At 48.5% G+C, this 14,465-nt stretch overlaps 1 protein-coding gene across 6 annotated transcripts in view; it reads right to left on the bottom strand.

The window, feature by feature from the left end:
• The window catches only part of CUL9 (cullin 9), a 234,465-nt gene that overhangs the window by 163,373 nt on the left and 56,627 nt on the right, over positions 1 to 14,465 (bottom strand). For all 6 annotated transcript variants that reach the window (XM_063918754.1, XM_063918752.1, XM_063918753.1 and 3 more), the window contains exons 9-11: positions 13,294 to 13,501; positions 12,984 to 13,177; positions 11,538 to 11,761 (exon numbers count right to left, since the gene is read on the bottom strand). In XM_063918754.1, coding sequence (XP_063774824.1) covers positions 11,538 to 11,761; positions 12,984 to 13,177; positions 13,294 to 13,501 — 626 coding nt within the window. The remainder of the gene's footprint in view (positions 1 to 11,537; positions 11,762 to 12,983; positions 13,178 to 13,293; positions 13,502 to 14,465) is intronic.

The raw sequence follows: 14,465 nt of genomic DNA, 5'->3' as shown, positions 1-14,465 counted from the left end.
AGCCAGAGCTCTGCAACGCCTTACAGGTTGCCGGGGCAGGAGGGATCCGCGCTGCCGGGGTAGGAGTTCGGCTGTGCATGCGGCTTCCTCCCCCCTCCTCTCGGGCAGCACGGTCAAGCAATCTCCAGCCTTCGCTGCTGCCAGGAGAGATGCTGCTGGCGGCAGACGCTGGAGATTGCTTAACTCAGTCCCCGGCCGTGCTGCCCGAGAGGAGGGGGAGGAAGCCGCATGCACAGCCGAACTCCTACCCCTGCAGCGCAGATCCCACCTGCCTCGGCAGCCTGGTGTCTAATCTTCTCCCCCTTCTGCAGCGCGGCTCCCATTGCCTGTGATTGCGGGAGATGAGCAGCGCATGCAGCGGGGGCGGGGCGGGGGACTGATAGTCGGCGGGGGGGCCCTCCTGTCTTTGGTGCCCTGGGGAGTCCAGAGCGGCACCCGTATGTCAGCGTCTGCGCACGCCTACGATTACAGTAGTGCAGCCACTGTGTAGTACACCCCTAGTGAGATGTACAATGTAAAGATACCAACTCCAACCACAGTGATCTCTGTTCTATCACTGCTCTGTGGTTTTCTAGATGTTCTAGAATTACACGCCTCAGGGTGTCAGGGTGTTGTGTGACATGCAGTTCCACAACAGAGCCACAGAAGTCTGTTCAAGAGGGACAATTTTCAGCTCCATGCAGTGTAACACATGGCACCCCCTCTACGGACACCTGCGATAACTGTGGGCACCCCCTTCCCTGCTGACACTCGCGATCACTGTGTCTGGGGGGATCTGAGGTGGTGGTTGCAATGTGTATAACGCGCTCTGCCTGGCGCAATGTGTATAACGCGCTCTGCCGGGCGCATTGTGTATAACGCGCTCTACCGGGCGCATTGTGTATAACGTGCTCTACCTGGTGCAATGTGTATAACGCGCTCTACCTGGCGCATTGTGTATAACGTGCTCTACCTGGTGCAATGTGTATAATGCACTGTACCTGGTGCAATGTGTATAATGCGCTCGCTCTACCTGGTGCAATGTGTATAATGCGCTCTACCTGGCGCATTGTGTATAACATGCTCTACCTGGTGCAATGTGTATAATGCGCTCTACCTGGTGCAATGTGTATAGGAGGTAATTCCAATTTGATCGCAGCAGGAAATTTGTTAGCAGTTGGGCAAAACCATGTGCACTGCAGGTGTGGCAGATATAACATTTGCAGAGAGATTCAGATTTGGGTGGGTTATTTTATTTCTGTGCAGGGTAAATACTGGCTGTTTTATTTTTACACTGCAAATTAGATTGCAGATTGAACACCACACCCAAATCTAGCTCTCTCTGCACATGTTAAATCTGCCTCCCCTGCAGTGCACATGGTTTTGCCCAATTGCTAACAGAATTCCTGCTGCGATCAACTTGGAATTACCCCCTATAATGCGCTGTACCTGGCACAGTGTGTATAGGAGGTTCTACCTGGTGCAATGTGTATAAGCGACACTACTATGCGGCCACGCCACTTCCCCATAAAGCCATGCCCCTAAATTTTTGCGGCGTGCACCGCCTATAGTTTAGAGTCTGGGAGATGGAGCTCCAATTCACTTTCTGTCAAAGGGCACCAAAATGTCTAGTTACACAGCTCTGGTGCAGGGTATCCTGCATGTTACACAGCCCAACACTTTTGTAGTGTCCAAACAAAATGAAGATGAATAAAAACCTTCATTCCGATGGGAACCAGAAAAGGACCGGTAGGACCCCAATTTTTAAAAGTGAGGGGTCCCTGGGACCCACTTTTTGGGGGGCTCAGCACGATCACTGTAACAACACAGGTTGGAGAGATTTACACACCAGCACACCAATAACATAAAACGACTAGCAACGGCTGGTAACAAAACAGCAACAGCTGAACAGGTAAAGAGAACCTGCAGAAAAGTCAAGGCACAGAGGTGGGCGCCCAATATCCCTTATGGACTACGAGAAAAGGATTTACCGGTAGGTAATTAAAATCCTATTTTCTCTAGCATCCATAAGGGATATTGGGGAGACTTAGTACAATGGGGACGTCCCAAAGCTTCCAGAACGGGTGGGAATGTACAGAGACGTCTGCAGCACCGCCTGCCCAAACTGGGAATCCTCTTTGGCCAGGGTATCAAACCTGTAGAACTTTACAAAAGTGTTCTTCCCCGACCAGGTAGCAGCTCGGCAGAGTTGCAAGGCCGTGACTCCACGGGCAGCCGCCCAAGAAGAACCCACCAATTTAGTAGAGTGGGCCTTCAGTGACTTAGGAACAGGTAAGGTTGCCAACACATAGGCCTGTTGGATAGTAAGTCGAAACCAACAAGCAATGGACTGCTTCGAAGCAGGGCAACCCTTTTTCTGTGCATCATATAGCACGAACAAGGAACAGTCTATCTGATTTCAGCTGTTCTCTTGACATAGATCTTCAAGGCTCTCACCGCATCCAATGCCTTCAGAGGAGCAGAAGTGCCAGAACGGCTGCCTAGTCCTGAGCTCCGCTCTGTCCTCATAAAAGACCAAGTAGGGGCTTGAACACGATAAGGCCCCCAATTCTGTGACACGCCTATCAAAAGCCAGGGCCAATAACATCACCGTCTTCCATGTAGAAAGTCCAACACTAAATTCAAGTCCCAGGCGGCACAAAAGGAGGTTGAATGTGAAGCACCCTGTGGCCGGAGAGACCCCCCAGCCACATGGTTAATGGCGGCCGCAGCACTGAATGGTTTAACCATTAAGTGCCCGGCGCCATAATGCGGACAATGGGTACTTGGCGCCATTTTTAAACATGCACTGGCGCTAGGCGTCATCCTTAAATGTATTGTGATTGCTAGGCACCGGGTATTTAAAATGTTTAATAATGTGTCATATGTTATATCGCTGCGCAGTTGGAGAATGATGGACTGCACGGTTATAGAACTGCATGGACAGGGCACTTATGAGAAAAGTACAAGGTATTTGGTTTCTAAAAAACCTTGACAATTGTTCTTGAGACACGTTTGCATAGGAAGTCATATGTTAATTGTCCTAGCTAAAGCAGGGTGTCGATTAGCAGGCCTTTTGGTGGGCAAACATTCTCTTTCAGGTACAAACGAAGGTTTGGAAAGAAGGGTGGTCTTCAGTTTGCCGGCTGTCGGGATCCCGGCGCACAGTATACCAGCGCCAACATCCCGACAGCCGGCATACAGACACTTTTTCTCCCTCTTGGGGGTCCACGACCCCCCTGGAGTGAGAATAAATAGCGTTGGCGTGTAGCGCGCCACAGTGCCCGCAAGGGGCTCCTTTGCGCTCGCCGCGCTGTCAGTATGCTGGCGGTCGGGATCCCGGCGCCGGTATGCTGGACGCCGGGAGCCCGGCCACCGGCATACCATACTACACTTGGTGTGATAACTTAAAACTGGTTTTGCATGGAGACACAAGGGGCTGCTAAATCAGATTGTGTTTTACGAATGCAAACTAGTGGGTTTCGTTTAACAACAGTTTGATCTAACATTTCCTAGGCTGCATTATGTAGGGTGCAGATTATGTTTAACTTATAAGAATGTTGTCTATGTGTGAGAGGATGAATGCAATTGAAATTCAAGTTATATTTACATTTGTGAAAGAGACAGGGACATGGTAATCAGATTGTGTTTGGGAAAGCACACTGTGGCCGGAGAGATCCCCAGCCCACGTGGACAATGGCCGCCGCGGCACTGAAGGGGTTAACCCCTAGTGCCCGGCGCCATTATAAGGACAATGGGCACTTGGCGTTATATTTAAAATGTATAGGGCGCTAGGTGTTTAAAATGCTTTAAAAATGTATTTTTAAATTGTGTGCCGTGGTCCCGCACCTCTCCGGCGACCGCGGCAGTGAGGGATCTCCCCGGCGCGCTGATCTGTGTGTGCGCGCCGGGGGAGAGGAGGCCACTGAGTGAGTGCCACACTGGGGGGACAGGGAGAGCCAGCTCCCTGGACCCCAGTGGCGGGCATTACAGGCTGTGCTGGAGGATGGGGGAAGCCAGCCGCATACCCCCATACCTCCAGCACAGACAGAGTCCTAGCAGCCAGGCTGCAGGGCTAGGGGACAGTATTTAGAGAAACAAAAACATTGTTTTAAATGTAATCACATATATAGTGTGTTGTAAGGCACTGCAGTGCCTAGGTATGTGTAGCCTGTGCAGGGCACAGGCTCAGAGTATATTTAAAGGGAAAAACATGTATTTAACTGAAATGTATTGTGGGTGCTAGGCACCGGGTATTTAAAGTATGTTTAGTGATGTGTTTTGGCATGTCATATGTAGTGCTCTGTGCACAATTGCAGGAATGCATGTTTAAATGTATTTGTATTTGAGATGTGGTCACCTGTATTTTAAAGGGACAAATGCACTTACTATAGCTGTCTGAATAAGCATCTCTTATCCTCTGGAAATAGGAAGTGGCATGCTAATCTCCCTGTCCTAGCAGAGAGGTGTGAAGGACAATACCTTTTGATGTGTAAGTTCCTTAGAGAAATATGCTAATCACGTGGGATCTCCTTATTCCATAGATAAAGTCTATGGGCTTGGAACCTGTTTGTTTCATGTAGCTGATTTAATTGATATACGAATCCTGAATGGTAGATGCAGGAAGGAAGAATATTTGTTTGGTAAATCCAATACAAACCGTATTTAAAGTTATGTGTTAAATGTATCAATGGTGAAGTGTAACCTCCCAGGTGGTAGGAATTGGAGTTTAAATTATACAAAACATTGTCTGTGTGTGGCAGGAAAAAGGAAATAGCTTTTTTGCACTTACTGACATCCTTGTAAAATGTAATTTATTTATATTTTGTGCGATAACCTGATTGGTTGGAGAAGACAGGGAGGGCTTACCCCCCTGTGGTACTGTGTGGAAAATTGACATAAAAAGGAGGCTTGCGTGCCTCCAGATTGTAGTTGTACCATCTTTATTCTGCTGGAACATCTTGCTGTATGCTGTTGCCCCTAGCAATAGGGAAGAGTCTTTTTTAAGGCTATTATTGAGCAAATAAACATCTCATCTGCCTCAAGAAGATTGCTTCATCTTGTGACCTACAGGGTTATGCCAAACAGCCCCGTCCTCCGGCTGTCCAGGGAAGCACCTAACGTCTACAAGTTCCGCCAGCTACCGGTAGAGGCCTAGCAAGTGGCTAGTGGGGATTCGTCAACACCACACAGGTGTGGTAAGGCAGTGCGTCGGCACATACAGAGCAGAACCGTGGTTCCAAACGCCACGGCAGGTTAGGAGTTTGGTGGTGGCAGCATAAACCCGCCCACGGCGCAGTGGGTGGAGTCAGTAACAGGCGGTTACTGACTAAGCGGGAATCCCCTATGTGGTCAGGCCTCGTGTGACCTGACCCTCCATTCTGTGCGCAGGAGACGGGACGCGAAAGCGCGAGTGCTTTCGTACGGGACCGTCCTGTCACACACACTGGTTTGGTTATATATGAAAAGGAGCAGAAATGTGCTTTATCTAATTCTTAACTTTTGAAATGTAACTTATATTTATTTATATTTTTTACGATACCCTGATTGGTTGGAAAAGACAGGGAGGACTTACCCCCCTGTGGTACTGTTTGTAGAATTGAGATAAAAAGGAGGCCTGTGAGCCTCCAGTGTATTATACCAACTACATTCTGCTGCGAACATCTTGCTGTATGCTGTTGCCCCTAGCAATAGGGAAGAGTTCTCTTTAGAACTATTACAAATAAACATCATTTGCCCCAAGAAGACCGCTTCATCTTGTAACCTGCAGGGCTAGGCGAAACCTAGCTCCGTTTTCCGGCTGTCCAGGGTGTAACCGGCGTCTCCAAGCTCCACCTTAGGCCTGCTACCGTACTGTGCTTAGGCAAGCAACGTTTGGGGATTCATCAACACGACACAGGTGTGGTAAGGCGGCGTGTCGACGCATACAGAGCAGAACCGTGGTTCCAAACGCCACGGCAGATTAGGAGTTTGGTGGTGGCAGCGTAAACCCGCCCACTGCGCAGTGGGTGGAGTCAGTAACAGGCTGTTACTGATGGTAAGCGGGAATTCCCAGGTGGCCAGGTCCGGCGTGACCTAAACATCCATTCTGTATACTGGGGACGGGACGCGAAAGCGGTGAGGGCTTTCGTACGGGACCGGCCGGTCACACACCCCTTGCAAGAAGGTATGAACTTCTGACAATACCGCCAATTTCTTCTGGAAGAAAACGGAGAGCTGAAATCTGGACCTTAATGGAACCCAGACGCAAGCCCTTATCCACATCAGCCTGCAGGAAACGGAGGAACCGTCCCAAGTGAAACTCTGCAGGAGGATACGTGCAGTCCTCGCATCAAGAGACATATCTCATCCAAATAATATTTTGAAAGTCACAGGTTTCCAGGCCTGCACCATGGTAACAATAACCTTTTTGGAAAGGCCCTTGTGAGCTAGGATGTTCCGCTCAACCTCCATGCCACCGTAAGTCCGGGTAGACGAACGGCCCTTGTTGAATAAGAGCTCTTCTCAGTGGCAGAGGCCAAGGCTGTTCGACAGACATGTCTACAAGAGTCGCGTACCAGGCCAATCCGTGGCAATCAGAATTGCCTGGACTCTTTGATTCCTGATTAGCTTGAGCACCCTTGGGAGCTATGGAGTCTGAGGAAACAGGCTGACCAGCCGGTAAGGCCGCGACGATGTCAGGGCATCTACTGCCCTCGCCTGAGGGTCCCTGGTTCGTGAGCAATACCAACGAAGCTTCTTGTTGAGTTGAGAGGCCATCAGGTCTATTTGTGGGCAACCCCACCGGTCGATGATCTGCTGAAACACCTGAAGGTGAAGCCCCCACTCTCCCGGGTGGAGATCGTGACGACTCAGGAAGTCCACTTCCCAGTTGTCCACTCCCGGAATGAATATTGCGGACAGTGCTCTTGCATGTCTTTCTGCCCAGATGACTATCTTTGACACCTCTCGCATGCAGGCCCTGCTTTTTGTCCCTCCTTGTCGATTGATGTATGCCACTGCTGTGGTGTTGTCCGACTGTACCGCATGATCCCTGAGTAGAGTAGAGGCCTGAAGCAGAGCATTGTAGGATTGCCTGAAGTTCCAGAATGTTGATCGGATGGAGGGCTTCGTGGGCTGACCACCTGCCCTGGAACTGATCCAATCCTGAATTCCGAAACTTCGGCCTTACAGTAGGTTGGAGGACTGCAGCCACCACAGGAGAGAAACCCTGGCCTGAGGTGACAGCCGAATCATCCGGTGCATCTGAAGATGTGATCCGGACCACTTGCTCAGGAGATCCAATTGAAAAGTCCTCGCATGGAACCTTCCATACTAGATCGCATCGTACGAGGCAACCATTTTCCCTAGCAATCTTGGATGGATACCCGAGGAGGCTGGAGAACCATGCGGACCATCTCCTGAAGTGTTCTCGCCTTGTCCTCTGGGAGGAACACTTTTTGGGTCACATTATCCAGTAACATCCCCAGGAACAGAAGCCTCAGAGTGGGCTCCAGGTGGGACTTCTGTAAATTTAGGATCCACCCGTGGTGTGACAGAAGCTGGATAGTGCGTTCTATATGGAGCAATAAAAGCTCCCTGGATCTTGCTTTGATCGGTACATCGCCCAGATAAGGGACAACATTGACCCCCTGGACCCGGAGTTGGAACATCATCTCCGCAATCACCTTCGTGAACACCCTCAGAGCTGCGGACAGGCCGAAGGGTAGTGCCTGGAACTGGTAGTGATCGTTCAGCAGGGCAAACGATCAGGTAGCCTGATGAGGTGGCCAAATCGGGATATGGAGATAGGCGTCTTTGATATCCAGGTAGACCATGAACTCCCGTTCTTCCAGGCCCGCAATCACTGCTCACAAGGATTCCATATTGAACTTGAAAACCTTTAGGTAAGGGTTCAAGGATTTTAGATTCAAAATGGACCTTACTGAACCGTCCGGTTTCGGTACCACGAATAGGTTGTAGTAACCCTGTCCCTGTTGTTGCAGCGGCACTGGAACAATGACTTGGGATTGTACCAATTTTAGGATGGCCTGTTGCAGCGTAACATGCGTATCCTCCAAAGCTGGCAAGTTTGATTTGAAAAATCGTTTGGGAGGAGCACTGTCGAACTCCAGCTTGTAGCTCTGAGAAATTAGGTCCTAGATCCAGGTATCCTGGCAGGAACTTTCCCAGATGCGGCTGAAGTGACGTAGCTGAGCTCCCACCTAGAGATCTCCTCGGGGTGGGTGGTCACCATCATGCTGGGGACTTAGTGGAAGTAGCACCGGTGCCCTCCTGAGAACTGGCGATCGGTGGTTTTCTTGTCTTACCACTGGTGCCTCTAGCCACGTTGGAGGTACCTCTGGTCCTAGATCTAAACCTGTTAGACCGAAAGGACTGGGTAGATGGCCCCAGGTAGGAACGCCTAGCCGGTGGGGCCCCAGAGCGGAGAAACGTGGATTTCTCCGCAGTAACTTTAGAAATCCACGTATCCAATTCTACCCCCGAAGAGCCATTCCCCCGAAAAGGGAAGATCCTCGACACGGCACTTGGATTCTGCTTCCGCTATCCATTGACGCAACCACAAAGCCCTGAGCGCCGACACTGCCATCGCAGTGGTCCGAGCATTAATATTGCCTATCTCCTTGAGCGAGTCACACAGGACACGTGCGGTGTCCTGAATGTGCTTCAGGAGAGTCACTATAGTGACCAGGGGCATATCCCCCGAGAAGCCCTCCTTAATCTGAGTAGCCCAGGTATGAATGGCATGAGACAGCCAGCAACCCGCTATGACCGGTCTTTGAGACATACCCGCTGCTGTGTATAAAGACTTTAGTGTAGTCTCTATCTTCCTATCCCCAGGGTCCTTCATGGTGAAGCAGCCCGGGGCCGGCAGCACCGCCTTCTTGGATAGGCGTGAGACTGAAATGTCCACAGCCGGTGGTTCTTCCCAGAATTTTCTGCCTTCAGAAGCAAATGGGAAAGTGTGTAAAAACCGTTTTGACACTTGGTATTTTTAGTCTGGATTTTTACAGAATAACTTAACTAGGTCATCTAACTCTGCAGAATCAGGGAAAGTAACATTGGGCTTGTTCTGTGTGAAGAAAAAAGACTGATGTGACGCAGTGTCCTGTAGAGTGAGCTTTATCACGTTCCATATAGCCAAAATGAGGGTTCAATACCCTGTGCAGAAGGGGAATCCCCAGTAATAGGTTCCAATTCCTCCCCCTCCTCCAGTATTTCCTCATCTGAATCTGGGAGCAATGCAGGCAAACCACGTTTTTGTGGTCCTGAGTTAGAGAGGGGGTCTGATCAGCCCTTGCAGCCAGGTCTGCAACAGCCTTCTGCAATTGTTGAGTTTTTTGAGCATTAGCAGTGAGCTGTTATGACATATCGGACATCATGGTTTTAATGGCACCTAAGCCAGGAAGGCTCTTGACCCTCCCACCCAGTCCCCTCACTGAGCTGTGAGGACTGACTACATTGTTCACATGATGATGAACCAGACGTAGGAGAAGAGAATCTGGTGTAACATACACTGCATAATTGGTGTTTTACCATGTTAACAGTAACAACACTTACATACACACAGACAAGTAATATGATAGCAAGCCTGCCCTTACTGTATGTGAAAGGGAGACAAAAAGAGAGAGAGGAGACCAGCACACCCAAAGCTAAACAGCCCCAGTGAGGCTGCAAGCATTATATATCAGTGTAACATCTGTATTTTGTCCTTTTCAGGACACAGATTAGTATACAATAGCAACTCTCCCCCTTTGCTACACCCCTGTACCAGTTTTCCAGCGTTATCTGAGGGTCTGGAGAAGCTGTGTGTGCCTGCTGCTGCAGCTGTAAGCTGAGGAAGGCGCCAAAATGCCACTGGTCCCGCTCTGAGGAAGCTCTGCCCCCTGTAATGGCGCCGCAGCTTCTGTAGTTTTTATACTGGCAAAAGTCTCCCTATGAGTAGAAAACGTCACACAAGTGCTAGTTTTACCCATCGTTGCAAGTTTACACAGGGGGGCTGTAGCGGGTCCCCCCCAGGAGGGTCCCGTATGCCGCCCCAGCGTTCTGCCGCACCATGAACCAGGGGACCCCCCTAGCTGGGCCCCCGGTTTGTACTCACCACCAATGTCATTTTCAGGCTAATGTTAGGTGTGCTGCGGCGTGCTGCGATTGTGACCGCCAAGGCGCAGTGCCCCGTTGTAAAACAACCTCTCAGGACAATGTCCGGTGACCGTTCCTCCCCCTCCCCCCCCAACTCCCACGGTGCAGGTATACTGTTGTCCAAACAGCATACCAAAATAACTAAGATTGAAAAAGAAACTGAAGAAAAACTCTGGAGCTTGCAGAGTATGCATCCTCTCCCGAGGGCACTTTTTTCTAAACTGCCTGTCGGAGGTGGCATAGAGGGGAGGAGCCAGCACACCCAGTTGAAGAAATGTAAAATGCACTGGCTCCTTTGGACCCCATCTATACCCCATCATATTAAGTCTTCCCAATATCCCTTATGGATGCTAGAGAAATAACCGTTTCATATGTTCAGGAGACTGATCTGTGGTTTCTTAGGATTGAGGGATACAATCCACACATAAAGCCCCTTTATAGTCTGCAAAAGTTTATTACATGCTGCATACATGAACAGGTTGTAAATAGTGCGAAAATGGGGCCAAAACTCAGAAAATGCCATTATAGGAATTTTGGCCTTGTTCCCATATAGACCAAGCTCCAGAATGCAATAGATTCCAGAACTTGGACTCGGTGGGTAACACCATCTTTATGGATTATGGATAGTGGGGTTTCTGCAATAGAGGAGTTGGTGGGGTTGTGTTATAACTTGTTGACAGTCGTCATTGTCAACGGTAATAAGGTCGACAAGAGAATGTTGACAGTGACCATGACGTTCATGTCTACCAGGATGATATGTCAACATGATGAACTGTCGACAACCAGTCCCTGGTGGTCTAGTGGCTTCTTTGTCCCAGCTGTGGCTCCAGCTTCATCTTCCAGATACCGGCGGCCATGTGACAGACACTGCAGCGTTCCTGCGAGAATATCTACCCTTATACCTAACCCTTCCCATAGTGCCTATCCCTACCTAACTTCTCTCCCTTCCCCCACTACACACAGCCTAACCCTAACCATCCTAGCCGCAGCTTACCCCTAACTATTGGCATACTCAAACTCTCAACTTTTCACAAGACAACATTGTGAACCTGTCGACAATTTGAGGATGTCAACCTAGTGCCTATCTGTAGTCTGAATGATGTTGACACTAATGTCGACCTTTTGAACGTCATGGTCAACCATTTGACCAGATACCGTTGGTGAATCTGTCATACTCACTTGAACGAGCAGCTTATCTATCTTTAAACTGAGCAATACGCCATTAAGTTTGCAGCATAATAAATATTATAGTCAATCCCTACATGCTGCACTAAGTGGTCAGCAGAATGTGTACTAATTTCCCACCAATAACTGGAACAGCATACTCCTCAGATGAGGCTCATTGTGCCGAAACAAGAGAACGCAACTTCTCTCCATCTAATGACCCCAGGAGAAGAAAAAAAAAAGACCCTCACCTTTGGCATCTGCGCTGCCTTTCTCCTGGTTGTTCTTCAAAAGATCGCACAGCTGTTTCTGCATGAAGATATCCAGCCTCCCATACATGGAATTACTGGAGTCCTCGGAGATGCTCTGGAGGACAGATGGCAGCTCACAGCTGGACAGCTGCTCGGTCAAACCCTTGTGGTTTTCAGTTAACATGCGGACAACCAGGAGGCCATTGTGTACAGAGGTGAAACACCTGCGATGCAGAAGGTGAAAGGTGAGACTCTCGCCAATCCTATATGCAAGGTTTATTTAATAAGTAGCTGCAGAGGACACTGGTGAGAGCTACACACATCTGGACTCAGTACTAGCCCTATTACTGGTGACATAACAGGCTTCAATATGCCAGAAATACAACGTGTAGACCAGCGAAAAATGTCCAAGATGGTAGTAACTGCAATGGTATCCTGAAGGTGGCTTTAGGGTGTCTGGGTCAGGGCTGGTTCCCTTACGCGTTTCGCTGGCGTTTGGCAGCTTTATCAAAGCCAAACGCCAGCGTTACTACCATCTTGGACGTTTTTCAACCTATGGACGTGGAAAATTAATAGAGGGAAAACCACCAAACATCTGCTTCGGATCGGAGACAGCCTCTGGACCTTCGCTAGGTGGGATACCCGGCCAATCCACTGCAATTTTGGTAACTATACCACAAGATTGGACACATCTGCATATTTAAAACTAAGGATCCTGTTGATATTGTGACCGGTCACAGGGACATTACTAATACCAAGAGGTGTGCACATTTACATCATAATGTCGGTGGTCAGAGACTGGCTATAGAGGCTCTATTTTTTATGGTTCATATCTGTGAGAGTTTTCTTTTTTATATATATGTTGAATAATATTAAAACGTATGTGATTTATTTTAAGGAAACACCTGTTTTTTAGATTCTTTATTAGCGCTGTTTTCATGTACTACACGTTGTATTTCCAGTTTATGAGAGATTGACTGTTTCTCACCTTAACAGCAGCTTAGAGAACCAGCACAATCATAGCGCCAGAACTTGTATCAAGCAATTGATACAAACATATATATTTTTTTCAATATGCCAGAGTAGACGCAAATCATAATTACAGTTGGGCGAGATACAACAGTAATGCAAAAATGGGCACAGCCTTCTGCCTGCCACACCACAAATCAAAATCAACGTCCTTGCAATATTCTAGAAAGAGTAAACTGGGACACTGTGGTATACCAGAAAATGAAAGCACTGAACTTCTAGATAAAAGAAAGAAGCGGGTGGTGTATCCAACAGCATGATAGATAAAAGCAGAAGATAAAATATGCAGGCAAAGGCACTGAAGTTTATTGGAGACATTCTATTTACAGAAAAGGAAATCTGTAGGATGTAGAGAGAATTTCCGTGTCTACACAAGCTTGAAGGAAGGGCTCAGAATCCTTATCATTGACCCCTTACCCTGATGTACACAACATCTTTCCGATGGCACATGGGATAGCCCTGAGAAGACTGGTGGAGCTACCACTGGCAGCTGATCCGATGCTGGAGAAAATTTCTTTAATAACCTGAACGTCTGCGGGATTCAGGGTGTAGCGCCGGGAACTACCTCCGCGCAGATCACAGCTCCCCACACCTGTCAGTACCTTCAGGACCTGCCATGGAATGAAGACGGCATATTACCAGATGGAAGAGACAGTAAAGAGGGAGTCACCTATCACTGGTCAATTAGGGACATCTAGAAACCAAGAGTAGTGATGACCTCACTCACCGCCAAGCCTATATGCTGGACGGCAGCCGAGGATTGATGTTCTTGCATGCAGCCCAGCACTGCCCGAACGCCTCCCTCTGTAGCAAACAGAACTCGCCAGTCATATTTAGACATCACAACATAAGTCAGCTGCAGACATGTTACGACAAGAAGCATCTCCTTCATTTGGTTCGTCAAGATTTCAACCAACATCTTCACGATCTTCTCCCTAGTTGTAAAGAAATTTCAGACAAAACAGAAGAATATAAGCCCCTGAAGGGAAAGGAAAGCAGATTTTTTTTTTTTACCGTAAACTCAATTCCTCATCTGGGGGACACTGGTGACTGCGATAGTTAAAACTATTGGAACTGAAACTCCACCACCATCGGCACCCAAAGTAAAAAAAAAAAAAAAAGGGCACGGAAGCAAACATGGGGTCTAATTCAGACCTGTTCGCGGCAACAAATTTGTTCTAAAACCATGTGCACTGCAGGGGGGGGGTGCAGATATAACATGTGCAGAGAGGGTTAGATTTTGGTGGGTTATATTGTTTCTGTGCAGGGTGAATACTGGCTGCTTTGTTTTTACACTGCAATTTAGATTTCAGTTTGAACACACCCCACCCAAATCTACCTCTCTTTGCACATTATATCTGCCCCACCTGAAGTGCACATGGTTTTGCCAATAGACAACAAATTTGCTGCTGTGATCAGGTCTGAATTAGGCCCATAGAGCTGCACTTGCCTCAAACACAACCTCCCCCCCCCCCCAACACACTAACCTTCTGTGGCAAGGTACGGGCCATGGTTGTAGAGACAGATGTCACAATGCCCCCTCCCTAGAAGCCTGATCTCATAACCATGAACTGGATACGAAAAATAAGACCAGAAAGGCGCTTACCCGAAGAACCTTCCTGCCCCTCCTCACACACTAAATGACAAACTGGCTTCTTGGTGTAGGCGATTGGGGGGAGGGTTGGAGTCTCAGCTACAGTAGTTTTAACTATTTAGTGCCTCCTCCTCAGGTTCCCCTCTGACCCCCACAGATGGCTATGTCCCCCATATTTATATAGCTTTTGTTTATTAGCGTGAGTTTCAGAGAACACCAATCACTAAGCAGGGAGGAAATGCCGCCACAAGACTTCCACCGCGTTTAACTGCTCTCATTGATCATTCAAAATACAGCCAAAGGTC

The sequence above is a fragment of the Pseudophryne corroboree genome, chromosome 4 (assembly GCF_028390025.1).
Source record: "Pseudophryne corroboree isolate aPseCor3 chromosome 4, aPseCor3.hap2, whole genome shotgun sequence".
Classification (NCBI taxonomy): Eukaryota; Metazoa; Chordata; class Amphibia; order Anura; family Myobatrachidae; genus Pseudophryne; species Pseudophryne corroboree.
This window is presented reverse-complemented; position numbering and strand designations above follow the sequence as displayed.